The sequence below is a fragment of the Gouania willdenowi genome, chromosome 24 (genome assembly GCF_900634775.1).
Source record: "Gouania willdenowi chromosome 24, fGouWil2.1, whole genome shotgun sequence".
Classification (NCBI taxonomy): Eukaryota; Metazoa; Chordata; class Actinopteri; order Blenniiformes; family Gobiesocidae; genus Gouania; species Gouania willdenowi.
In genome coordinates this window covers 20,925,977-20,953,456 of record NC_041066.1, presented here as the reverse complement: position 1 = coordinate 20,953,456, position 27,480 = coordinate 20,925,977, and the positions used below count along the sequence as shown (strand labels likewise).

General features: G+C 39.6%; 2 protein-coding genes across 8 annotated transcripts in view; one reads left to right on the top strand and one right to left on the bottom strand.

Annotated features, from left to right (window-relative positions):
• fzd3a (frizzled class receptor 3a) overlaps positions 1-2,088 on the top strand; it is a 28,210-nt gene extending 26,122 nt beyond the window's left edge. Inside the window, exon 9 of one of the 2 annotated variants that reach the window (XM_028440027.1) lies at positions 109-2,088. In XM_028440027.1, coding sequence (XP_028295828.1) covers positions 109-358 — 250 coding nt within the window. In that variant the 3' untranslated portion in view covers positions 359-2,088. Of the gene's footprint in view, positions 1-90 lie in introns of both variants that reach the window. The other variant, XM_028440026.1, reaches the window with a different exon arrangement.
• A 1,370-nt stretch (positions 2,089-3,458) lies between these two features.
• cdc42bpab (CDC42 binding protein kinase alpha (DMPK-like) b) overlaps positions 3,459-27,480 on the bottom strand; it is an 81,753-nt gene continuing 57,731 nt past the window's right edge. The window contains exons 15-43 of one of the 6 annotated variants that reach the window (XM_028439216.1): positions 27,324-27,444; positions 27,001-27,111; positions 26,172-26,416; positions 25,595-25,700; positions 24,237-24,361; positions 21,913-22,018; positions 21,153-21,301; positions 20,971-21,062; positions 20,618-20,694; positions 18,106-18,144; positions 17,222-17,341; positions 16,448-16,531; positions 16,247-16,352; positions 16,021-16,157; positions 15,181-15,320; positions 14,208-14,289; positions 13,909-14,128; positions 12,363-12,425; positions 12,008-12,258; positions 11,811-11,935; positions 10,578-10,792; positions 10,398-10,495; positions 8,787-8,871; positions 7,992-8,115; positions 7,770-7,887; positions 7,426-7,543; positions 7,166-7,344; positions 5,840-5,914; positions 3,459-4,638 (exon numbers count right to left, since the gene is read on the bottom strand). In XM_028439216.1, coding sequence (XP_028295017.1) covers positions 4,507-4,638; positions 5,840-5,914; positions 7,166-7,344; positions 7,426-7,543; positions 7,770-7,887; positions 7,992-8,115; positions 8,787-8,871; positions 10,398-10,495; positions 10,578-10,792; positions 11,811-11,935; positions 12,008-12,258; positions 12,363-12,425; positions 13,909-14,128; positions 14,208-14,289; positions 15,181-15,320; positions 16,021-16,157; positions 16,247-16,352; positions 16,448-16,531; positions 17,222-17,341; positions 18,106-18,144; positions 20,618-20,694; positions 20,971-21,062; positions 21,153-21,301; positions 21,913-22,018; positions 24,237-24,361; positions 25,595-25,700; positions 26,172-26,416; positions 27,001-27,111; positions 27,324-27,444 — 3,643 coding nt within the window. In that variant the 3' untranslated portion in view covers positions 3,459-4,506. The remainder of the gene's footprint in view (positions 4,639-5,839; positions 5,915-7,165; positions 7,345-7,425; positions 7,544-7,769; positions 7,888-7,991; positions 8,116-8,786; positions 8,872-10,397; positions 10,496-10,577; positions 10,793-11,810; positions 11,936-12,007; positions 12,259-12,362; positions 12,426-13,908; positions 14,129-14,207; positions 14,290-15,180; positions 15,321-16,020; positions 16,158-16,246; positions 16,353-16,447; positions 16,532-17,221; positions 17,342-18,105; positions 18,145-20,617; positions 20,695-20,970; positions 21,063-21,152; positions 21,302-21,912; positions 22,019-24,236; positions 24,362-25,594; positions 25,701-26,171; positions 26,417-27,000; positions 27,112-27,323; positions 27,445-27,480) is intronic. The other 5 variants (XM_028439217.1, XM_028439218.1, XM_028439221.1 and 2 more) reach the window with 5 other exon arrangements.

Below are 27,480 nucleotides of genomic sequence, written 5' to 3'. Positions count from 1 at the left end.
ACATAGATAATTGAAAATGTAATTGTAATCAAAAAATGTAATTGACCCAACCCTGCCTTCATCATCCTCACCATCATCATCCTCATAAAGCCCGTGTGCTCCTCTTAGACACGCCTCCAGCCTCCGAGCAGACGAGCGGCTGCTCTACGGCAGCACGCCGCGCATCAACGACCAATCACAGTCCAGACTCTGCAGCACCAACCGCCTGGACGGCCAATCGCGCCATGACTCCGCCCACCACCTGGACAACCAATCCCGGCACAGCAGCAGCATGAGGGACCTGAGCTCCACCGCTCACGCCGTCTTTGGCATCTCGGGGAACGGCGTCCACAGGGCGCTGGAGGACGATGCAGCCTGAGAAGCTCCTCCCCCTTTCACTCGTTCAGCTTTACAAGCTGAACCTGGTTCACAGAGAAACTCTACGAGGACAGAAAAACCTGACTTTGTTCTGTAGTTAGTGGTAAACGTTGAAGGTTTGAACCAACGTGGCCTTTAAACACCAAAGGGAAAAAACCAAACAAATGAAACTATAGATGCAACGTTGGATAAATCTACAACATGAAGAGTTAATCGTGCTAATGTTATTCAACGTTCATCAAATACATGATAAAATACAGTTAATAATTGACCTCATGGACATTGAAGACATTTGTTTCAGAAACTTTTGCTCACTATTGACCTTTTCTGTGTAAATCTGCTCATTCTGATGATGTCTGACCTTCAGCTTCTCATTTTGGACCAATGACATATTAGCATTAATAATTTACTGAGTGCTAACAAAGCCTCAGTATTTAAAGGCCTCTGTTCCACATGGCTACGTTCACACTGCAGGCAAATGTGGCCCAAATCTGGGTCAAGTGACAAGGTCAGATTTTTGAGGTCTGGGCGACACTTCATACCATAACTGGTCTGTGTTTACCAGTAAATTAGCACCACAAAAAGCCAAAACTAAATATTTGGCTCTTTATCCTCTGCACCTGCTTAGTCATTCTCCAGCTGCACAAAAACCTTTGAGACAAACATGAAAATGCCACGTGGGTCATTTCATAGCTGCAGACGGTTCACACTGGAATCTGATAGAGGTCACATTTGAAATGGTAATGTGAACAGTTAAACAAAAAATCAGAATTGTTTATTTATGGCTCGCAGTCTGAACGTAGCATTAGGGGCCTGTACTACGAAGCTAGATCAGTGAAGCCTGAATTTATCTCCATTAGCGAGCTTCACCTAGCCAAACATTCTCTGTCAGACAGAAGCTGTTCAACCAATCTTGATATCAACTCGCTAAGTTAAACGACTTGATTTCAGCCTGGCTACGTGCGCCCTCTTGTGACAGAGGATGACATTACAGCGCCAGACCAATCACAATCACAGAGGAACTGGAGAACAAATTATGTCACAATTAAGAAATAAATCTTTAAAAATATGAAGAATTAGAATAAATAATTCAGACCAAAAACGACACTGTTACTGCAGTAAAAGCAGCAAGTAATTAATGCAGGAATTGATGATAAATATTCTCTCTCCTGTCAGCGTCAGATCAAATACACACAGTGACGTATTCATAGTGATCCTCCTTTGATTGGACAGCTCGTTTGCTAAGAGAACTGATTGGTGAGGAGGCGGGACTTTAGTATTTGCTCAGATCCTAGCCAGAACAAAACCTGGTCCCAAGCAGGTCAGTCATTCAGCCTAAGTTACCATAGTGATTTAGCCCTGTAAGACATTAGCTTCGTAGTACAGCACACACTGATTAAATCCCGGAAGTTAGCGCGATAGGAGGAAATCCAGCTTTGTAGTACAGGACCTAGAAGTTTCTCTGCTTGTGGATAAAACAGAACATGTTTGATATTGAGGATCTTCACTGGTTCACTGGTTGGTTCACTGGTTGGTTCACTGCTGTGGTGTGCACGACATAAACAAAGGACAAACACTCAGTGGCTGTGCATCATCTCAGCAGGAATTTGTTCTGCAAACATGAGTTCATGTGAAACATTTCAAACAAACATGTTGATATTTGTACAAAGTGAGCTGCTGCTGCTGTTTTGTAATAAAGTTTTTTTGTTTGTTTTTTAAATGAGAAATGAGGACACGGTGAGGTCTGCGTTTGTAACAGCCCTCCGCTTTATTGAAATACATCGGAGTCGGGTTAATATGAGCCGTCCACGTTCAATGTGGGCGACCCGTTCATCATACATTATTCTTGTTTTTGACCTTACACCTTAAATATTTTTTGTGCAAAAAAGAATCTACATCACCTGTAGTGGGTTATCCTCAGTAAAACGCCCAAACCGTTCCAGAAGGAGCAAGTAAGTAAAACGCAAACCCCAAAAAAAACAAAAATGATTACATCTATAACATGCAAAACTGTACAAATTATTACAAAGCAATCCTAGAAAATGAGAGGAGTATGATATGAAAAGAGCTAAATCATAAGAGAAGGAAGTGGAGATTAGACGTCAGTGAAATGAAAAAAGGCTTTTTGAACTGTAGTGTTGTTTTTGTGGCACCTTCGTCATCACTCATCATCATCGTCCTGCTGTCACATCCATTCATCAGCAACATGATGGAAATAATGCTTCCCTTTGTGACACAGACGCTCGACTGGTATGGAGGTAGATTTACGTCTTTATGATTAAATCAAAAAAATTAAATCACTTCAATCTAAATTCTTTTACAGCCATCATAAATAAATATTTTCAATCAAAGAAAAAGTGTTCAAATGCAAAAAAAAATGGATTTCAGATCCAAATAATTGCATTTGACGACTTTTTTCTTTGAAAATATTTAGTTTTGATTGCAGTAATTTTCTTTTTGATTGAAAAGGTTTTTTTTTAAAAAAAAAAAGTAATCTTTTTTGTATTTGGGCCATATTATGGGTAGCATATTTGTTATTCAATCATAAAATAAAATATTTCACCAAAAAAATCTATTTAAATGATAAATATATTTTCAAATATTTGTGTTTGAAATACATTTTTTTTTTTGCATTTGAAAACTTTTGTTTCTTTGATTTAAAATATTTATTTTTGATTGAAAAGGTTATTATTATTATTGTAGTAATCTTTTTTGTATACGGGCCGTATTATTGGTATAACATTTGTGTCTTTATTATTCAATAAAAAAATATTTAAATAAAAAAAATGTTCAAATGCAATTATTTGGGTCTGAATTTTTTTTTATGAACACTTTTTTCTCTGATTGAAAAGGGTTTTTTGATGCAAGTAAACCTTTTTTCTATCAAAAGGGTGTTTTTTTGATTGAAGAGTTTTTTTTTACGGAATAATAAAGACACAAATCAACCTCCTTAAACTGTTTAAAAAGTGACGAGCTATGAAATGCTGATGAACAAACGTGACAGAAGTCGAACCAAAATTCTCTATATTTTTTCTTCCCATCCTTAAATAAAAAAAAAAAAAAAAAGAAGAGTAAGGACGAGCCTGGACTTTTCTCGCAGCTTTGACGTGTTTTACATTCTTTATTTTAGTGTTTTTTGTTTTTTTTTTTAATCTTACAAACTTAGCGTTCATGGATCATCCAAAACATTCTTCTTTAGAATGAGCTGCAGCCGTGGGGAATATTTTGGTTAACCTGGAGGAAACTGACCACTGAAAAACACCTTCACACTACAGTAGAGTCGGTTCACATGCGCACACGTGGCTTACAAACAATATAAAACTATCTAAAAAATAAAGGGTAAAAAAAAACGGAAAGTGGTTTAAAAATGGCTTTCTGTGTGAAAATACGACCCAAATCACTCCAAACCAAAACAAAGAGGAAAATTAATTAAAAAGAGGATAAAAAGGAGTCTTTTCATCTTTCCCCCCACGTCGTCGTCTTTCTCTCTATAGTATTTTCCTTATCATATATTACTCTCTACTTTGAACCTATGTACAGTATTGTGACGGGAGTCTGGTGAGACGCCATGACATCACTTCCACTGAACCAATGAGGAAGAGGAGCCGTTTGCAGTAAAAAAAATAAAAAATAAGAAAAAAAGGTCCTAAAAGTTTAGCTTTAGTGTCAGGAGCAAAAAAAAAAAAAAAAAAAAACACAAATCAAATTCATTCTTTTTTTTTTTTTCTTTCAATCACAATCCCCCAGAAAAGGAAGCGACGGCAGCCAATGAGACGAGGCCTTTAAACGCATGATCAAATAAATTAGGATTAACGCCGACGCTCAGGAACCAATCACGTCTCACTTCAATCCGCTTTTTTTTTAGGTTCGAGTCTCGACGGCTAAAATGTGCAGACTGTGGTTCCTACATCCACCCCCACACTTTTACACCTTTGTGGATAAACACAAACACACACACACACACACACACACACACACCCCTCAGAGACTTGGTCAGTGGTGGAAGAGCGCTGATAGGTGAAGAATGCGAGGCAGAGGAGAAGTTGATGAAGGTTCAGGTGCAGTTCAGTAGAGGCGGGAGACAGCTGGTCATTGGTCGATCGGGTGAGAGGGGGGAGGGGGGGGGTCGACAGGGAGAGGGGGAGGGGCTCATGTGTCCCAGGTCATCCGGTCGGTGCTCTCCAGGGACAGGGACTTGGTCTTGTGGGGGGAGGCGGGGCTGGGGGGGCTGCTGAACGTGGAGCTGTTGGAGGCAGTGGAGTGACGGGGCGAGTCCGAGTCCTGACAGACGACACACAGGTAGAAGAAAAGACAACGTTAGAAGAACCAGGTGCATCTGATGAAGGTTCTGATGGACGACGTGCCACAGGGACCTGAACTTTATACGCTTCAAACACGTCAGAAAATAACTTTAATGTAAATCTATAACTTGAATATACACGAGAAATAAATATTTAACTCACATTACAGAGAAATTAATGTTATTAAATACAGATTTAAATATTAAATTGTGAAATTACATGTTAATAAATACAGATTTAAATAGGTATGAAAAAGGATTTGAATGTTAAATAGTGTATTTAAATGTTATTAAATAAGGATTTAAATATTAAATATTTAAATAGTGTATTTAAATGTTATTGGATAGATATTTAATGAAAAAACAGTGATTAAGTTGAGCTAAGCCCGACTAACGACACCTTTTATTTAACAGGATTATTAACCTCACTATTTACCTCTAATAAATGTGTAGCTCATGTTAAAATGTTTTTAGTTTCAGTTGTTGGTTTGATTTGATGTGACATGGACAAAATAGACGGTAAAATAAAAAAAGAGTTAAAGGATGTTATTTGTAATAAGCTATATTTTTGTTTTTCATCCATCCCATAATAACGACTGGTCCCTGTGACACTCATTGAAGGCAGTGAGAGGTGAGAGCTCCACATGCACAGCTCGCTCTGCTGCTGCTTTTCAACATTTATCCACAAATGAGGATGAAACCATGACCAACATGCTGACTCATACAGTATGAGCTTCATCCACCCATCCATCAGCAGCTTTACCCACTTCCCTCCTACCACACACACACACACAGACACACACACACACACACACACACACACAGACACACACAGCATAGATTCTGCTCCTCATTTCCAACATCTGCACTCATGTTTAAAAGTGTGCAACATGTGGTCAGAAACACGGCTATTGAAGCAGACATGCTGTGTGATCGGCGGCAATGGGAGGAAGCATCCAACCATCCATCCAACCATCCATCCATTCAGCGGCCAAAATATGGTGACGGCAGCCGCATGAGGAAGGACTGATGATCCGGCGCTCAGTGAGAGATGCAACGATCTGCTGCTGGTTTGAAGGGGCGGAGTCGAGGCATCGGACAGGGAGGGGCGGTGTGTGTGTGTGTGTGTGTGTGTGTAGGTGTGTGTGTGTGTGCTGATATGATGCAGCTGTTTGACATTACCTTCATCTTACTAAGCAAGGTCCTTAAAGCCCTTTTCAGATCGGGGGTCTTCTCCGACGGTGAGACCGCCTGCCACTGACAGAGGAGAGTTCAGACTCAGCACCCGGCCCACAGACAACATGCTGGGGTGGGGTGGGGTAAGGGTGGGGGAGGGTGGGAAGCAGGAAATGATGAAGGCTGACCATGGGCCATGGGAAAAGAGGCAGGCAGTCTGAAGGTGGGCGGGGCTTCAGGGGCAGAGTTTTCCTATCACCTGACCTAACCCGAGGGTCTCATGTGGGATGACGGATCATAACGGGAGCGTTTTTCTGCCTCAAAATGAAATGACTGAAAAAAAGAATGTATGGACTTAAAGGATGAACGTGACACTGCTGACACGACAGTAAATGAGTGAAGAATGTGAAAGTGTCGAGCGGTGCAGGAACAGACAAAACCAACGTCCTTAAAAAAGCTTCTCAGCTCCATCCTAACTTCTGTTAAAGCAGTGTGTGTGAAAAAGAACACTTTTTTTTTGCTTTTATCTCTTTTTTCCATTTTCTTTTCCTTTTTTTCATTATTGAAGTATAATTTAAAAAATACATAATTTCAATCAGTAATTTATTATTAATTACTAGATATTTCAGAGAACCCCACATGGGGTCATGACCACAAGGTTGAAAAACACTGCACAGAGGCACAGAGAGAACTTTCTGTACACGGCCTATAGGGGGCAGTGTGGACACTTCTGTGTGCAACAGCCTTCGTTATGATTTCAGATCTAAAACTCACACTATAATTAGTACATAAAGCTAACGTTAACCTAAACATTCATGGCTCATTCTGTGGTATTGGCACAGTTTTACTCTGCTGTGGTATCAGATAATGTTTGTTGGGACGCTTTGATATTTAAAAAATGAAAAAAAAAAAAAAACATGAGCGGGACTCATTTTTCTAAAACTATTTGTTTTGATCTAACACAAAAAAATTATACCTTTCTATCCAAAAAAAAACTGTTTGTGTTTTAAAAAGTGTTATTTTAAGTGTTTTATTCCCTGAATATGATCATTAAAGGGACTGGTCTGTGCACTGGGAAGAATGGGAAGGCTGGAGGAACGACACGTGAACATGTGATTCACCACATGTGCACCTCAGTGAGCTAAGCTAACGGTTGAAGCCGTGAGAAAAGAAAAGGGGGAGGAGCCAACGTGATCTAAACATCTGGTCGTTCTACATTCGCAAAGCAACGACACGATCAAGGTTCCTACGAGGCAGATGTTTAACATTCTCTCAACATGTTAGTACGTTTAGTAATGTTAAAAAGCGTGTGTAGCGTTAGCTGCTGCTCACCTCTCTGTCAAACTGGGATAGAGGAGCGTCACCACAGTCCATCCCTCCTCCAGAGGACAGCGAGCTCTCAGACGGGGACGTCATTGTTTGTCGTTTGGACCCGTAGCTGCCCCCGGACAGCTCCCTGCGCAGTGCGCTGCCGTTCTGAGAGGACGAGCCTGCGGCGAGAGGGGGCGGAGCTACAGTCAGGAAGTTATCTGGTGCCGTTTCACTAAAGCTGGCTGTGTTGGTCAGAGGTTGATCATAAAGCTGCTACTCACGGATTCCCAGCCCACTGCTGGCACTCATGGAGCGGCCCGGCTCAGCTCGGTTCTTAGTGATGGAGGGGATGCTCACTGAGCCGCTGAACCCAGCACGGTTCTCCTGAAGGCGCACGTTCTGTGTTTCAACACAAACGCACACACAGGAAGTGCAGAGAGACATTATTGAGGAGAGAGCAGTGATAGAACTACACAACATTACACAACACTACACACTGTGAGCCAAAAAGTGAATATACAGTAAGCCTTCCAACATGGCTGAATTGTGAGGTTGATTCTATGTCTAAAGGGCCGGATTTGGCCCCTGACACATGTGGCTAATGTGTGTGTGAGTTCACATGTACCATGGGAAGATCTTTGAGGATCTGGATCCCATCTCCTGGTCCCATGTGGGCCACATGGTTGAAGTTGGTTGGGCCGGAGATCAGTTTGTTCCTCATCTCTGGATCTCGCAGCATCTCTCTGAGCGACAAAAAAAAGAAATTGTGATCAACTTCAAATTAAATATCTTTATGGTCTGTCCTTTATGAGGACTGCTGAGTCCACCAGGGGAGTGTTCATGGTACCTTCTCTGCTGCTGTCGCTCTTCCTCAGGCACTCTGAAAGAAAAGCGTCTCTTGTTGTTCATGCTGCGCACCAGCTGCTTCCTGCTGTTGTCTGACGTCTCTGGGACGACCAGCTCGTCGCCCTCTGAAAAAGTGAACAAGAAGATTAAAAACACAATCATCTTCTCACTCAGTGCTTGGAGTTTTACTTTGAAGGCATAATATTAAGCTTTAAAGTAAAACAAGAACCAAAAAAGTAGCAGAAGTGAAACGAGACAGTGGAAATGCATTTCTAATAACAAGACATAGTCATCAACATCCCCCCTCAGATTGGTTCTCATTATAACTCAAAACCAAAATCTAACTTAGATGTATACATGAGAAAATATCACATCAGAATATAAAATTACTAACCATCTTAAACGTTTCCTAAGAAAAGCTGTCCCCTTTGAAGACACCTCGAACAGAGTAAAAAAAAAAAAAACGGCACAAGGGCAATAACTCCGGAAGAATTAATTGTGAACTTCTCATTTTCGAACTCAATCAAGGTACTGATACCCTGACGCCACACCCCAAATTTGGTCATCCTATCTTAAACAGTTTCTAAGAAAAGCTGTCCCCTTTAAGTCGGATGGACGGATGGCGCTCAAACCTATATCCCTTCCCTGGTTAAATAAAGGATAATAATAATAGTTTTCACATTATCCATCACCTGTGACCACAACAGAAGGGATTTTTTTCCCACCAAACAGTCACATGTTTACTTTACTAGCACATCCGTCGTTGATACCTTTGTGGTCATCTGAGAGCTCTTACCAGCCATCTTGTTTCTAAAGTAGATGAGGCGCACAGTTTCCAGTCCCAGCAGATTCAAAGAGCCGTCTACATTCAGAGGTCGCACCTGAATAAGAAAATATCATCAGATCATCATCAGTCAGTCCTGCTGTAATCAGTAGGGATGTAACGATTCACTCAACTCCCGATACGATTCGATTCACGATACTGGGTTCACGATACGATTTTCTCACGATTTATTTTACAAAATGGGAATGTTGACAAATGACTGAAAAATATTCCTTTATTTTTGGGGGAAAATACTGTACTATTTTCCTTTTATTTTTCATTGTCAAAAGAATCCCTTGATAAACTATTCAAAATGATGCAATTTAACTAAAAATAAATCTTGAATGAAATAAATAAAGGAATGATACAAATGAAGAAACCTATTAATTTAAATTCTGGTTCTATAATAAACAATTCAAAACTGCATAATAGTTCTTTTTCTTTTTAAAAGTGCAACTGAAAATGTATTTTGTGCCTTAACAATTGGACTTTAAAAAAAAAACAGTCATTTTACTGTATTTACGTCAGATATTTGTTTAGACCAACAGAGGGCGCTGGTAACCCAGTGGTTGGTTGGCATGCAGTTATTCCACCAGTGAAGAAGAGACGCTATGCTAGCAGACAGAGTTAATAGGAAAACCTGACTTTTACAGATATTCACGTAATATTACAGATATTCTTTCAGTGCTAAAGAAGTAAAGAATCATTTATGAGCATGTTTAACAGTAAATGGCGGCCAGAAAGAAAATAGTAGCAGATTCCGCCCGTCACGTCCGCTTCTGGAAGGATTAATATATAGCGCCCTCTGCTGGTTAAAAAAAGTACTGCGATTCAATTTTCAGAGCATCGATGTGAACCGTGGTACCTATGAATCGATTTTTAACTGCCTTACGATTAATCGTTACATCCCTAGTAATCAGTGTTGATGTTGTTATTTACAAGATGTAGTCAGCTAAATTCAATTTAAACAACTAAATGAATTGCAATCACCAAAATAAGACTGTGAAATAAACCTCTGTGGTAAAAGACTAAAACTTGGGGGAAAAATTATATTAGTTGTGAAACAGGGAAAGATTTATCCTATAACAGGGCCGTCATACTCATTTTAGTCCAGGGGCCAAATATGGACCAGTTTGATCTTGAGTGGAAAGCAGATTTAAGACGAAAAAACAAGCAATTTTAACATTTATGTGCCCTTGTTTGCAGCTTCAGGTATAAATGATACATAAAGTATGTAAGGCACAGTAATATCTAATCAATATGAGACAAATTTCAGTCACTGCAGGATCTTGACTTTGACATTTCCTTGATTTTGTGACCAATTCTTCTCAATAATTTAGTGAAAAACTTGAGTTTGACAACTGGTTCAGATGGTAAAACACAAATATTGTAATTTTTTTACTATAATTTTTACTTTCTCCGGCGGGCCGAATTGAATGCTCTGGAGGGCCGGTTTGGCCCCCAGGCCTTGAGTTTGACAAGTATGTCCTATAAGATCTGGGAAGCTGTTTGGGAAAGCAGACAAAGTTTGGGAAACAAACAGAAACTCTCATTAATATTAAATTATTCCAGTAAAACACAGACCTTCTTAAGAGGAATGGTCTGGATCCACTCCATCGTGTTCACATCAAACACATCGACAGCGTTCTCACTGTAAACTGACAGGTAGGGGGCGTTGTAGCCTGGACACGGAGACACACATTCGTCACATTGTAATGATGTTAATATCATTTTTAGAGCCACTGGGTGGGTCATCTCACTCACAGGCTGCAATGGGCACAGCTGGCCACATCAGCTCCTGCTGCCTGGACCGGCGGCCCTGAGAGTCCACGTACACGCCGATGGCGCTGAAGCACAGCAGCAGCTCTTTGTTGGAGATCTCCACGGCACAAAGTGCATCGAGGCCTTGCTGAGGGATGAAGGCGAGGGTGTGGTCCTCAGGGTGCAGAAGGCTGACTGGGGTCGCGTCGCCATGGACACTGAGGGGGGTTTAGGAGTTTAAATGAACAACAAACAAGAAGAACAACATGTCCACATAACTAAAGCTATTGGTGAAGTAGTGCAACAGGGCAAATCATTTCATACTGGCTGTATGTAAACATACTGATTGTCCTGTAGAAAAAAAAGGACATTTGACATATTTAGTGCGTTTGTACTCCAGTGTGATTTAAACTTTTCCAGTTGGGATAAAAATATTAAATATATTAAACTCAAAACTGTCTAAATTAGATTATAATTAGAAAATAGAGAAGGGGAATATAATTTAAGAGGAAAACTACATTTCAATAACATGGCAATATGAAAGGACAACACAGAAAAGGATGAGTATAACAATATCAGGGGTTACATTATGGAACTGGATGAAACAAAGCAGCAACATAAACCAGTTTAAAAATCTTTTTAAAACATATAAAGTATATAAAATAGAAAGATCAGCAACAATTGTCATGTAGGTGCGCATGTGTATGTATATATACAGTATATATAGGTGTGTGTTTGTATAAACTGTATATATAAAACTTTGTGTAGAATATATATTGAATGTATATTGTAAAAATAGTGATATTAGTTTCCTGATTGTTATTTTTAAATCATTATCTAGACAGCCTTGTTATGTTTTTTTGATGTTTAGGTGTGTATAAGCTTTTGCTTCAACCTACACCCTTTCGGCTGATAATTTGGACAATTAGGTGTCGTTTGTTCTGTTTTTTTTTTCTTCTGAAGACTGCCGAAATAAAATTAAAATTCTTTGCAAAACAAGTTTACCAAGTTTTTACTATTTTAATTGTTTTATCTGAGAGTTTAAGAAAATTTATTTGAATCATCCAAGCTCTTTATTTAAAATACATTTTCTTTTTCATTGTCAAAGTATTGAGCACTGCGGTTACTTTTTTGTTGTAGGTTTTACAAAAGTGTTGCATTTCTATATTTTTTCTGTGTAAATCACTACAAACAAAAGCTGAGTGTGCGTGCTCTCAGACATATTGATGATCCTACCTGTAGCGGATGAATCCTGATTGGTAGCCCACATAGAGACGCTCACTGATCAGACCCATCCACTGGACGGGACCCGGGGCTTGCAGCTCCCGCAGCCGGCGGTGGCGAGTCTTACTTTTATTGATCTGCAGAGACCAACACTCCCATTAGTGACATATTCTGTTTCCACCATCTTCAAGTGGTTCATATGTTCTGACCTCATAGCATATGATCTGCCTCTTCATGGCCACGCAGAGGCAGGTGGGCGAACCGTTGCGGACCGGCCCGGAGACGATGGTCTGGCAGCCTTTTGTCTCGGCCAACTTGTGAGACTCAATCTCGCGGCCGTCCAGGGCCTGAGTGGGGAAGAGGCGCACGTGGCGGTTCCTGCCAGAGATCACCGCCAGCAGCTGTTCCTGCAGGATCAGGTCAATGTGGTGGACCTTTTTGTCCCCAACCTTGATTATTTCTATATTTTAAAAAAAGAGAAGAAGTCAGGTCAGTAGAGTAGCACAAAGCTATTATTTTCAAAGCCAGGTTGTTCTGAATGGGCTAATATAAGATTAATCTCACCATCTTTGGTGACGTGAATGACATAAAGTCCTTCTTCGTTCCCAAGAGCAACACGTTCATGATCTGTGGACAAAACACATGAAGAAGAAATGTTTTTAAAACTACAAAGGAGACATTCAGGGGAGAAAAATATTAACTGGACTTCAAGGTGATATTTTCAAGACATGAAGAATGATGTTGGTTCTCTAATTTAAAAGGACTTCTCAATTTGTGTTTCAGGACCCAAAAGTGCAACAAAAACCAGTTTTTAGATGAAAAACCTTGGTTTTGTTGTTGTTTTTACGCAGCAGAAAATCTTTAGCTAGCTGTTGTAAAATTTGGCAATAACCTAGTAAGATTTAATGTTTTGTTTTTAATAGGGTAATCGGAAAATATTTCAAATTGTTTAGATTTTTAATCTGCACTGGTTGCAGCTGCCTCAACCTGTGTTCTTTTCCTGTGATTCTGTGGCTGTAATTAACTAGGTTAATTACAATTAAAACCATTATTATCACAAATTCCAACTGCATTTTTTCCCCAAAAATTAAACATAAAAATTCATATATTTTAAATTATGGAAGGTGAAGGGTGTTCAAACGGTTAAAGATTTATATGAGGATGGATTACTGCTTACGTTAGGTGAATTGTGCCATAAGTCTCAAAATGAAACAATTAATACACGACTAAAGTTACTCCAATACAAATGATTGACAAGGGTCTACTGTATATAACACCTGAAATACTTCATCACATGTCCAGAAATATTCAAGACACATATACGAAATGTTGAGAACACAAAGGGACACTTATACATTGTGTATGGGAGTGTACAGATATACTACAATTCTGGAATGATGTGCTTAAATGTCTATCAGAAGTTTACAAAATGAAGATTCCCCCTTCTGCCAAACTTTGCATACTAGGAATATACCCAGGAGATTTTTCAAGAACAAAGAAGCAAAATAAATTACTGGACTTTGGGCTATTGCCTTAAACTGGAAGAAGATGGAAGCTGCTTCAATACAACAATGGATCAAAGAACTTTCAGAATGCATTGGATGAGAAAGACTAACATATATTGCAAAAGGAAAACAAAAGGACTTTGAAGAGTTATGGGAACTTTACATGAACATTATAGCAAAGTTAGTGTTTTTTTGTTTTCTCTCTCTTCTCACTATTGCATAGGTTACATGTATAGGATTTTTACATGCAAACTTCACTAGGTGTGAGTGTGTGTGTGTGTGGATGGACGTATGATTGTGTGTCTTTATTATTACATTTTTTCTTCGTTTTTCATATCCTCTGGTTTATGTCAACATGACCAGATTGTTAATTGTATTTTAATATGAAAAACTAATAAACATATTTTGGGAAAAAAAAAACATTTTTCCTGAGAAGTGATATTGGTTCCTGAAGCCAGACCAGCTGAGAACCAAAGCTCTGATTTATCGAAACCTAATGCCAAATTAAGAGTTCTTATCATACAATTCCCAGTGCTGGAACTCTATCCTCGAGATTATGGATTTACATAAAGCATAATGCGAGGGCATGCGTGTGGAACGCTCACCTATGATGGCGGCAGACTGCGTGGTCTTGATGTGGGGCAGCGTGCTGTCGTAGGCCTCTTTGGGGATATAAACAAAGCGCTCCTTGAGCTTGTTCTTTTTGAGGATGCGGTGCAGCTCGTTCAACAGGCCCACCCACTTGTTCCTCTCCTGGTCGCTGTCGGCCAGGATCAGGATGGAGGGCTTGTGGCTGCTGGAGGGGGAGAGCTGGGACGCAGTCACCTGAACACAGAAAAACACAGTGAGTGATGTGCACACATGGCAAATTAAAACCAAGTCTGCTGTGAATGTTTGTACTCACTCTGAATATACACGGAATGTCCTTGCGGTTTGCATGAATGACATCAGAGGCCAAAACGGAGCTGACGGAAAACTCTTCATCTCTGAAAGGCAGTTTGTGATCAAAGGTTTAAAATGTAGCACGATGACACGCATGGATCAAAAAAACACAGTGACGAACTAAAATGTTTCTTCAAAGCATTCATTTTGATCTTCTTTGGCAGACAACGATGGTATTTTTTTTTTTTTTTACATTTGAAATAAATCCAAGCCTCCTATGTAAGTTGATCACAGATGTTAGTTTTTTCTCTCTGTCTGTGAAATGATAATATGCAAAAACATCTATTAATGATAACCATGTGCAATAGGGCTATGTGCAATAACATTAGCACTTTAACAACTAACCTGGCTAAGGGTGACGTGCAATTATTTAGCGCTACAGCAGGAAACGACACTATGTGACCAAATCCGACCCCGGTGCTAAATATCTGTCCAAACCCGACCCGTCCGGTGCCGTCGGGTCCCGTAAGCGTTCCATCCTCTATCCACAGCATCAGATGTGCCCCGGTGATAAACAAACAGCGGATGCGCGATCTTGCAGCGGCTTGGCTGATGGCTGCAGTTACACTAACCACCGTGGTGTCACTACGGAGTCTGATTTTTAGATCCTGCCCTATGATCCTTTAAGATAAAATATTAGCACGTTTGCACTTTAGCACTAAATCACTTTATCATCTGCCTTCTGCACTGCAATGGTCACTTTATTTCTGGTCTGCCCTAAGCTAAATGTTGTTATATTTCAGTCTTTGTATTTTATTGTACTGTCCATGCTGTCTGATTTGGATGTTATGTGTTTTTTTATATGTAATTTCTGTTGTACACAACATCATATTTACATTTTTGCCTATTCATGTGCATTGTCCCTTGTCACAAATAAATAATTAAATAAATAAAATGTGTAGTCTCTGTGCTGCAGAGGAGGAGCCGTTTCTCACCTCATGTCTATGACTTGGCTGACCACCACACTTGGCTGCGTTGCTTTTCCTTCTCCGAGTTCGTAGAGGAACAGTTTGAAGTCACAGACCACAGCCATCGCCCTCTGCCAGCCCTTCTTCACTCCTGTTGGTTTAGGCACCTACACGCACACACACACAGATGTTTAGTACAGGGTAATTTATAGTAAAGTACTTCATCTAAACCATAAACCTTGGGTGCGTCCGAATAGTCCCTCCTTACCTATCCACTTTTCCATAACCCTGTGGATGATGTCACAGGTTAAGGAAAGGTGTTAGGAGAGGAGTTAGGAAAAAGAGATCGCGTTTGTTTTGACAATCAGATGCACTTAAACTAGGTGACGTAATAATCTGACGGCCGCGAAAGTTAGTGACGTCTGCCGTGGTGAAAAAACTACACATTTCCGGTTTACATATCATAAGATATGGGCTTTAGATTATTTAAAGTTGTTCAAGGCATATTATTGGATTTGTAAATTCCATGATCTCCGTCCTTTGTCGTCCTCATGAGTTTCCGTAAGTGCTCGGGTGTGTGCGTCCCTTTAAATGTTGTCGCCGCAAGGAATTGTGGGTCAGCATTATCTGGTCTTCTTTGTTAAAGGATGCATCAGTGTTTCCTAGGCTAAAGGAGGTTATAAAAAAAGCATTGAGTCTCCTTTCTTCAGCTTAAAGAAAATTGGAAAGCTCTTTATCATGGCCACCACTTAAAAACTTCTGGGGGTTAAGGAAAAGTAGATAGGAAAGGAGATAGGAGGGACTATTCGGACTCACCAACTGTAAAATGTCGACATATTTTGGATTTTGTGTCATCTGACTACTAACCCTGACATGGCCTTCATATGCCGTCCCGATGCCCCTTTGTGGGTCGATGCCCAGCGGGCCCTTGGTCTGATCCTGAGGCACAGGACACACAGCTGGGGCCTTGTCAGCACATGTTACATGGCAGGAGAAGTTACACACTGCGAACAGAAGCCACAGAACAGAAACCATGAGCAGCTGAATGAGAACGATGTGTTTCTAGACACTAAGTGAGCTTTTAGGTTCCTACCTTCACATGTGCATCCCTGACGAATGAGCCCCACCATGAGGGAGGTACACTGGTTACACTTGGTGGGTGTGTTGAAAGACTTCACTACAAACTGGTGAGCTTTGGGCTGCCAGAGTTGGAAAAAGCAGGAAACGTTTACGTTGTGTTTTAACACAAACAATCAGATGATGAGTGAATGGATAGGACTGTCATGTGACCCACCTTGGGTGAGGAGCGTCCTATACTGCCATACCCTCCTGAGCGCATTGTGGGAGTCTGAACCGTACGAGGGGGTTGGTCTATCAACTGCAACAACAAATGATAAGAAGGGAAACGAGTCATTTCATGCCCACAAATGGTAATAATTACACTAATTTCACATCAACATCACTCCTGTGATTTAGTTTTTTACGCTTGTTTTATGTTTTTTTTTTTTAACTTATTAATTGTATGTGATTGTAGATGGGGATTGTTTGTGTGGGTGTGAAATGTTTAAGTGTATATTTAGGTGTTGTATATGCTAATTTTGTTATACCATTTGGCGCAATGACAATCAATCAAACTTAGAGATTTTTTTTGTTTATTTTTATATATAATAAAATATTTAATGAATAGCAATTTCCCATTAATTACCAAGTAATTTTTAGGACTATATCGGGATATGTATACTTTATACAGCACCTTTCTTACAAATTCAATTGTAGATCAAAGTGCTTCACAGAAATTTGTTTATGTGATTGACAAAAGCAAAAATTATAAAAAGGTTCAGAGATGAATGCACGCAAAAGTAATAAATTAAATACAATAATCAAAAAGATGATAAAATAGTCAGAAAAAAAAAAACAGAAAAAACATTAAAATACAGCATTCTGATTTTGATATATTGCTACAATTGCTTGATAAACCACTTCCAGGATTCTCCTGGCCACAGAACTGGGCATGTGTTTAACTTTAATTTCAAGGAGCTCTGGCAGGAAAGGCAGAGGTTATTCTGACCTCTATGGGCTCCATATCGCTGGCTGTGGATGGTGAGCGTGATCGGGACTTGAAGTGAGATTTATGGTCGTCTTCCCGAGACGGGGTGTTGGAGGGGGTGAAGTTGTCCATGGAATCCACCTGAGGGAGAGGCAACGTGCAGCAGAGAGAACGAAAACAGTGAAATGTTAAACAGGGTGAGAAAAACCACAACAAAAGGAAGCAGCGAAACAAAAGAGGAAAGAAAGGAGAGCTAAACAAAATCTCATATACAGCTTCTGTGCTCACAATAAGCAGAAAAACACAATTGAAAGATACCACAGTCAAGTTATACAGTAGGAGGAAACTGATCATAATTTTATTACACCCCAAGTGACCATGCTGATGTCAAACACTGCAAACAGATAATTCCATGCACGGCTAGTCAAAGCTTAGCAGAACCCGATCAGTCCCACAGCTGATCAGAAGAGATTACCTTTGTCAACACACAAAGAGCCACAGTAAACAGAAACACATTAAAAAGAGACCCATTAGGTTTACTTTAAATTCCATTTACGCCACTCGTAAAATGTTACATGATCAGGTGTTTAATGCTAATGGTGCATCATGATAATTAAAGGAAACTCCTGTTTAATTTGACAGATTTGTTCTTTGTAGCAAAACAACTGACAGATCAATGAAGCTGGAGCTAAATGACAACCATTTAATGTTTTACAAGAGTCGCTCCTAAGCCAGCCAATCAGGAAAATACCAGCTCATAAAAAGAATAAACTTTAGTCTTTTGCACAATAAAAATGTATTTTAGATTTAAAGTGAAAGCCCTTTAAATACGCATGACAGGTCTCTTTTTAACAGCATTGTCAGTATGAGGAGAAAAAACCGCAGAATGCAGTGATGGTGCTTACACGTCTGCCTTTGCTAGCTGGGCCGACGGATGGCGAGCGCTTCAGTGGCAGGAGGAGGAGAGGCACAGAGTGACAGAGACACAGAGATGAGTACACAGCATAGAGGCCGTCTAACAAAAGCTAAATGTTTAAACAGACGGAGGAGAGGACACATACAGTATGCTAGTGCACGGCTGCTGAGTGGTTCCCAACCTCATTTTACCCGCTGTTGACCAATGAAACCAGTACTAAGCCACTTTCGTTACAGTGTAATTTCACTAGAGAAGAATTACTTTGGTTTAAATCAAAGAAAAATAGAATAAAATACAATTCAACACAAAAAATAGCTTTCATGGCTTAAATCAGGGGTGTCAAACTCATTTTAGTACAGGGGCCAAATAAGGAGCAGATTTTAGACTGGAAAATTAGTAATTTGAAAATATTTTTCCTCTAGTTTGCACTTCCACGTGTAAATAAATGAAAAAAATATGTACAGCACTGATAATATTAAAACAATAAGGGACATATATCAGTCCCCGCAGGATCTTCACTTCAAACCTTTTAGATTTTGTAGACAATTTTTATATAATTTGTGGAAATTTTGTAGAATAATTTGAAGAAAATGGCAGGATTTTGGAAAAAATCCTGCCATTTTTTTGCCAGAGTTTTTTTTTTTTTAACAAATTGAGATTAAAAATGACTGCCATCATGTGATATAAGCTTAAAGAAAATGTGATCCCTGCTAATTTTGTGGAGTTTTATTGAATTTGTTGAATTATTTTGGAGGTATCCAGCTGAGATATCTACAACTGAATTAGTTGGTAATTTACTCAATGATTCACGATTTGTCTGACCTTTTTACTTTCTCGTGCAGGCCGGAATGGATGCACTAATGTGCCGGATTTGGCCCCCGGGCCTTGAGTTTGACACGTTTGGCTTAAATGAATAACCAAGCTTTTCTTGGGCCAAGGGTTCCTCTGGTTGGGAAGCACCAAATGTTACTAGTTGAATTGTGGACAGAGATTGATAAGATACGCATGGATGGATGGGTGGGTGGGTGGATGGATGGATGGATGGATGGATGCTATCAGATACAAAGATGTTAGAGGGTAGTGTAGCATGGGTGAGTAAGTATGAAGCATGATGATAACCCCAGTGGTGGATCAGAAACGATGATCAACAGCAAAACAAATAAACTAGCTCCGTCATCAAATGTAATTCTAGCAGTGTTAAGTTAAATAAGAGCCATTCAAACAATCCACTAATGTATTAGGTCTAATGAGCATTAAACAAGGATCGCACTGTGAAAATGATCAATAATAAAGCCAGGAGAGGAAAGGAATAATTTTGGCTGCTTAGGTTTTTTTTTATACCTACAAACTAAAAGAAGGAGCTGAGTAATTTTGCTTTATTTAGTGCATGACGCACAATGGATGAGTTGTTTACTCTTGTTCTCTTTGCTTTCCTATCCTATATAAATACAAAAGAAATCCTCACTGCCAATGATAAGCACACATTGTAGTGCTCTGTTGTTTTTTATTGGGAAAAAAAAACCCAAATTAATTTTTATCAGATGACTTATTAGAAGTGGCTACATTTCAAAGCTGCTTAACCACATATATCATATTTTTAACTGTACCTGTTTGTCATCTAAAATATGTTCTATTCCACTAGTGATGCCATTGTGCAACCAAAACCGATTCTAAAGTGACATTTCTGGTTTTTTCACGAATAGAAAGTCGTTGACAAAACAATGGCGGATGTTCACAGAAACATGCGATAACAGCCGAAATCGGATAAATAAACCAAGTAGAACATAACTGACATCACATAAATTATTCTGTTCCATGTCTTGTGAAGAAACAAGTAATCATGGGAAATATAAGGGGAGTGCATTGCCATGAATCTGACACGATACGATTTTACGAGAACAACTTTGGATGATATACAGATACATTTCTAAAAAAAAATGATTTATGTAGTTAAGCAACTTTAAGATTCTTTAACCTTTCATTTAAATGATTTAAAAGTAAAAAAAAAAAAAAAAAAAAAAAAAAAAAACATCAGTCTGGAAATATCCTTGAGAGCACCAAAAAACTTGATCCTCTGCTCTTCATTTTGAATAAAACTCACACTGGCTGACATTTTTTCAGTGGATCCACTCTTCCTCACACTAATATACACAAACATCCACAGTACGCAACATCAACACATCTACACAGCCCCTCTCATCTAACCAACAAGCTTATAACGCTACAGGAACATGTGCACACCCTACCGAGATCACACTTACATCTTCCCAAAACTCAATTAAAGAAGATGAGGATGAGGAATAAGAGTCCTGACGTAGCATAGAGTAATGAAAAAAAAAAAAAAAAAAAAACAACCAAAGAGATGACATCAAAATAAATAATAATTAAAAAAATGAGGACATTGCAAACATATTACACATTTTATTGAAGACTATGATGTTTGGTTGTTAACATCTCCCTGAGCGAGGGCCCAGTAAGGATTTACTCTCTTCAATACTTACATCAAACTGGTCCAAAGCTGAGGTGGGGGCGTTAAGAAAAGCTAAGAAGGAATTCTGGGAATCCTGGTGCTTGACACCTGTAGACACAGAACAAATAATACAAGCATAGCTAAGTAGGTGATATTAAAACATCAAAGCATGACTTATCCAAAATGAGTCACAGGACTGTTTCTTAGCACTGCGGGGGCTTTCATATGATCAGTCCAACAATACGTTTTCATGAACCGCACATAGAGCGGATGTAAAAGCCTCTGGTTTGGGTCTTTGACTAGAAGAGAAAGCTCTTTAGCTGTGATAATCCTTTAAATATCAGTGGGCTGTGTTGGTTGGTGTGTGCGTTAGTGTGTGTGTACCCCTTCGCAGACGCAGCTCCTCCGTCTCCTTTTTTAGCCGGTCGATCTCAACCAGGAGCTCTTGGTTTTTACCCTCCACCTCCTGCAGTTTGCTGGATAATCAGAGATGACAGTGTTTACCGAGCTGAATCACTGTTGGATCCAGTGTGTGTTCAGCCACTGTTGTGACGTGTCCTCCTCACCACTCAGTGGAAATGTTGTTGGCCTTGACTTTGTTCAGCTCGTCTTGGATGCTCTGCTTAGCCCTTATCTCTGCGTCCAGAGCCGACTGCAGCTCCAGACGGGCTGACATGTCCAACTTGGCAAAACGTCGCATCTTCCAAGGCATGTCCTGAGAAATCAAAGTTAAAAAAATAGCTATAATACACACCTAAAATGTCACAAACCTACAGTGAGGCTGGGAATTAAAGTAGATAAATCTGATAAAGTCAAGCTGGATGAAATACATCAAAGCCCTTTCAAATATAAAAGTTACTTAAGTTAATGAAGCAATTTACAGCAAAAATTCTGTCTCGAAAAAACAAGATTTCTCGAACATGTCGGAACTACTGGTTCCAATATTTACAACATTGCTCCTAGAGTAGTTAAAACACACCCAGTCACAGAAGGCCTGTCCCCACAGCGCTGCACAGTTCCGCATAGAGCTGTCAATCAATGCTCACTGAGGGCTGTGAGAGGAAGAAACCTAGTCCCTCCTCCCATCTTTTATAGGAAGGGCGGGGCCAACAATGACGATTAGTGATGTCACGAATCTAATCTCAGCCAAAAGCAAAATTAAATTAAATTAAATCCCGTAAAGGGCATTCACTCTGACATTTTACAACTAAAATGCTCAATCTGACTAAAATGTGAAGAGTGTGACGTAGATTAATAAACTACATTACTTCATACCTAATCATATATGTATTCCGCAGTGTGTGGGTGTGTGGGTGTGTGTGTTACCGTTGCTCTTGCTCCCAGGCTGGTGTTTCTCAACCCCTCCAGCTCCTCGGTCATCTTGGTGGCCAGAGCCTGCAGGTAACCTCGAGCATCCTTCTCGTCACTGACCCTGCAGATATACACACACACGATAACATTACTAATTTGTATCAGTGCATGCACACTTGCCCTGATACATGTGGATGCGGGATTATTTTCAGTGTTACTCTAATGTTCAGAAAAATACTAAATAATCTTAACCTTTAGGTGCTATGACCCCCCCAAAAATGATTGTAGTCGATCCTGATAGAAACTAACGTAAACTAGAAAAAATGAATGCAAGTGAGGATACATGAGCTGATATTTACGGCTGAACCCTCTATGAAATAATGCAGAAAATATGACAAAATGGTTAATATGGGTTGAAAAACATAGATATAGGCTATAACATGTTGGAAAAGCATTAAAAGTTGAAATAAGCTAAAAAAAAAAAAGTTGCAGAGTAGTGAAAAAGAGAAAGAATTAAGATGAAAAATATGAACAGGTTAAAGGATCTGAAACAATCTAACAATCTAAATAAAGTTGGAAAAACATCAGTAACATTAAAAGAAATTTGCCCCATTTTTTCCACCAGCAGTTGTAAATCTAAACCATCGGGAGGCGACAGTGCCTCAAATTCTTCTGCACTCCTCATGGAACATTTGAACATGCTTGGAATGTGTGTGCGTAGTTACATTGGTTAGTGTGTGTTTCTGTAACCAAGACAAATGAGTGTGTGAGCATGCATGCGTGTGCTTGGCATGTTTGCTATGTCAGGACTTCAGGATTGTCCAATGGAGAGCGGCTGAGCAGCTGGCGTGGTGTCAGCTGCAAAGGGAAGTGATCTGAGAGGAAAGGGAGGGGTCAAATAGTTCCACAATGTGCAGAGCAATGTGAGACACGCTGCAGTTATTCTGCCAGAGGGATCTCAATATTCAACACCGTCTCTTAGTGCAAGTTTGTGGGTGAGAGGATCGTTCGGTCAACATCAAAGGATGAAGTGAAGGCATGACAAAAGTTTGGTGTGGATCTTTTCCCTATGTCTGCATTGAGCTATGTGTAAAACATATATATAAAAAACTAAACTAAAACTAAAACATAGGACGAATTGTAAAATGCAACAAATAATATGTAATAATATAATTGGAAAGATATGGTAACTTTATTAATATAATTATTAGGGATGCGCATCGTTAACTGGTTTCGTTTGGGAACCGGTTCTTAGTCAAACGATTCTTTGGAATCGCTCACAAAAACCCTTTACGATGATGTCACACACACAAGCTGCTGCCGAGCAGAGGTGAGCTGAGCTGCTGCATTTCACAAAGAAGGACGACACCTCGGGGATCGTCACCTGTAATTCCTGCAAGAGGCATCTGTGTGCCAATATGTCCAAACATTTGGCCACACAACACGGCATTATACTCAAGCAATGCTGTGTCTTTGACGCTGGCTCTATGCTGCACTAACTTCTTTGACTCCATTAAAATGCAGCTAAAGACACGTTTATACAGACATGCTTTTAATTAACCTCTTTTATTAACTTGGTGTTAACATTGTATTTTCTTTTTCCTTATTTTGAAGGACTGTCTCGTATTGTATCTTTGTAAATCACTGTTTATTCTGTTTTGTGAAGCACTTTGTGAATTCTATCTATGAAAGGTGCTATATAAAGAAAATTGACTTACTTACTAATGTTGTGTGATAATGGCACAAATTAGGTAAATTTATTATACTAATCCAATAGGCACTTGATTTGTGGACTAAAATTGTTTATTTGTTTATTGAGGACTCATTTAGGTATTGTTTATTCTCAGCGGTGAATAATTAAGATTTATATTAATAAACCAGGTTGTATTCTTTTCTGTACTCATGTACTACTTGTTTTTCAGCCTATTTGGGAATCAATAAGAGAATCAATAAGCAGGAATCGATAAAGCATCGGAATCTGTATATATATATATGCATATATAAGTGCATATATATATATGTATGTATGTATATATAAGTAGTTTAGAGATAAATTGGTTATACTGGTTATAAGAGGGGTAGCATTAAATAAGTCAGACTTCTTGCTTCCTTTTTTGAACGTGTAAATGTTTTATTGAAACTGTCTTTGTGTTTTTGACTTGTTTTGAAAATTAACTTAGTTTTGTGATTTTCCTTTTATTTTACATGTATTGTTTTGGTTTTTACAGGTTCAAAAATAAACTCAAGCATTCATGAAGATTTGCGAGTAAGTGTGTGTGTGTGTGCGTGCGTGCGTGCGTGCGTGCGTGCGTGCGTGCGTGCGTGCGTGTGTGTTGTACCACTGGATGATCTCTGTGATCTGGGCCTCCCAGTGGGCGACGCTCTCCTTTTTGTCAGCGAGCTCCCTCATCTCGTCCTCCAGTTGTTGATTGGAGCTGCTCACCTTATCGAACATGTTGGTCAGCTGAGGGAATGAAAGGCAGAGTCCACGTATAAAACATAACTGCAGTAGTAAAGCTGTCAGTAGAGGGTTGAGTTATTGAAAACAGTGCTGAGTAATGACTTAATCAGGCTGAGCTGCTGTGACTGGTGATACACGACCTTGTGTGAATGCATTCAGTATTCTGTTACAGACACAAAAATCTTCACACATGACCCATTAGCGTGATGCTACTCACTGATAATAACAAAGCTTAACCGCATCCATAATGGAAGGAGAATGACCACATCAATATGACAACAAATCAAAGAGGCTATTGTATAATATAAATCTGCTCTATTAATCATATGTGTGTAGAACTTGTGAGAATACTTTTTAGAAGTCCACAAATGCTCCCAAATTAGTAAAGACACAGTGGCCTCGGTTAAATTATGTTTTTTAATTCAGAATTATAATTCGGAATTAAACAATTAGGAAAAATTTATTTTGATTGTAGTTATGAAGCAGCAGGTCCACAATAACATAAGGTTTCACTTTCATCAGCTGAGGAAGAAAACGGAGATAGAGTAGCAGAGGAGGGAGGCATCAGAAATAAAATCAGAATAAACCAGCAATTCGGTTTAAGTTTAATTCGGAACTGCCATTTTCATTTGGATTTAAGTGTTGACAAGCTCATGTAAACCTCATTAAGATTTATCATCATTCTTTTTTCTTTTTTTTTTAAGTAATATGTGACATTTGTTTTTAATGAAAACCAATTCCAGTACACTGTATCCTGCCTTGCTGATGACTAAAGGTATTTTCAACAAAAGAAGAATGCAACTGGCGTACATTAAAAACATGTTTTCAGTGTATAAAAAAACAAAACATTGCATTAAATGATGGCTATAGAATAATTTCCTTTCAGATATTTTATCAGGCACAGACTTTAAAAACAACACTTTTCTTTATTCACATAAGTCAGAAACTGTCACACTTATGAGAAACTGCTGCAGTTGGCAAAGTTTGGGTCTTTCCAAGATTCCTAGATTCCTAACCAAGATCAACAGAGAACTGTCCAGCGCTGTTTCCTGCTGAGTAGGAGGCTATGGGCTGTTTTCATGGGTTATTGAGACCTTTTTTTCATGTTGGGGTTTTAAGGACATGGGTGAGGGCTTGTTAAAGGAATGTTAAGAAAAGCGGTTGGGCTGGCTGAACAAAAATGTTAGCTGTGGTTTTGAACATGTTTTTATCCACACACTGGAATGGGTTTCCTACCTTGTCGATTTCACTGGTCAGCTTCTTGTTTTCCTCCAGGCGCAGGACTCGCTCTCTCTCGTACTTCTGTTTGTACTCCGTCTCAAACTCCTCCCGCTCGCTTTGGCTGGAAGCAAAGATGCACACACACACACAGACTGTTGAAATTGTGATACTCTAAATGCATGTTTGCTTTCACAACTGAATCAGTTATAATGAAGATGAAACTTTCAGGGAGCTGACCAATCAGAAACAAAGGATTCCTAAACAACAGAGTGAAAATACAGCTTTTCATTACAGGGAATGAACTCTGTTAACTACTGTAACTTAAGTCAAGACTAAAAACTATGATAAGAAACTTCCCTAGAATTCCAACACATGAAAGAAACAGGAAATTATCTGATGGAGTCTCCTTAACATTCTAAGGGAAAACTAAATAAAGATGCTGTTCTAGGTGCTGTACAACATTAAGGATTTGACTATGTCTAATTCCTACAATGTTTACCTGATAAACTCATCACTGTAAAAAGAATTGAGACATTTTTAGACATTGCCTTGTGAATGTGTGTTATAAAATGATATTGAGGCAGTGCGATACCTCTCGCGCCGGGTCTTGTCCAGCTTGTCTTTGAGTATGAGGATCTCTTTCTGGAGATTGAGGTGTTGGCTCTCAGCGTCTCTGAGCTCTTTGCGCAGCGCCTTGAGCTCGTTGCTGTGCTGCGCCTCCCTCCGCGCCTTCTCCTCCTCGTATAAGAAACTCTTCTTCTCCATTTCGCCTCGCAAGCGCCCAGCCTCCTGAGTCTGGTCGGCTGAGGGCGGGGCAGAAGAGCCGGCCTGTTTCACCTGTAGGATGGGAACAATGCGTCAGGGTTAAATATAAACGCTACGAGATCACTATTGTTGTAATTTGCGCTATATAAATAAAGTTGAATTGAATTGAATATGAAGGACGCAAGTGTCCTGCTGACTCCTCGTGTCCATTAAACCAGTGGTTCTCAACCTTTTCATGAATAATAGCCATTGTTATCCAGGCAGTTTACTAGTATTTGCGCCATAGTATATAGTCATCTTAAAGATGTAAATCCTTGTTTTAATCAGAATTAACATGGGTTAAAAGTAGCCGAAATGGTGTTATAAAACCACGGAAATTTGGTTAAAAGTTGCAAAAAGAATACCAAAAATGTGTTGAAAGTGGAAAAAAATGTGCAGAAAAGGCATTGAAATTTGATTGAGAAGTTGTAGAAATGGGAGTAATGTAGCAAAAATGCAAGTCGGACATATGTGTAGTTGCAGAAAAGGGATAAAAATTTGCAAAAATGGCCTCAAATTGTTTAAAAAGGCATCTGGCGACCCCCTCCCAAAGTCACGCAACCCCAAATGAGATCCTGACCCCAAGGTTGAGAACCCCTGCATTAAACTAAACATACCTTTAGTCCTTGCAGCTCCTCCTCTAGTTGCCGACTGTACTGCTCGTTCCGCTCCCTCAGCTTCTTCTCTTTCTGAGTTTCTGCTGCCTGCTCCTCCACCTGAGCCTCCATCTGATCAGACAAAGTCCCATTGAGGCAGTGTAACCGTCAACTATACACTCTGCCTGATGCACTCAATCAACATTCCTAATTTAAACATGCAAGCGACATGTAAAATTGTTCTGGTAAAACACACAAACATTGATATGAAGTGTAATTTATGCACCAAGCAGGGAGTGTGGACAAAAAAGGGTGTGCTAGCAACGACAGGGAGTCTACTCTACCTCCTTCTTGGCCCTCTCGGCCTTTCGCACCTCAAGGCGGAGAGCCTCCACCTTCTGGCTTTGGCTCTCCATTTCTTCCTCCTTGTCACGCAACTGCCGAGTCAGGCGCTGCTTGGCTGACCTGTAAAAGCCCAGATGTTAAACAAAAACACCCAAA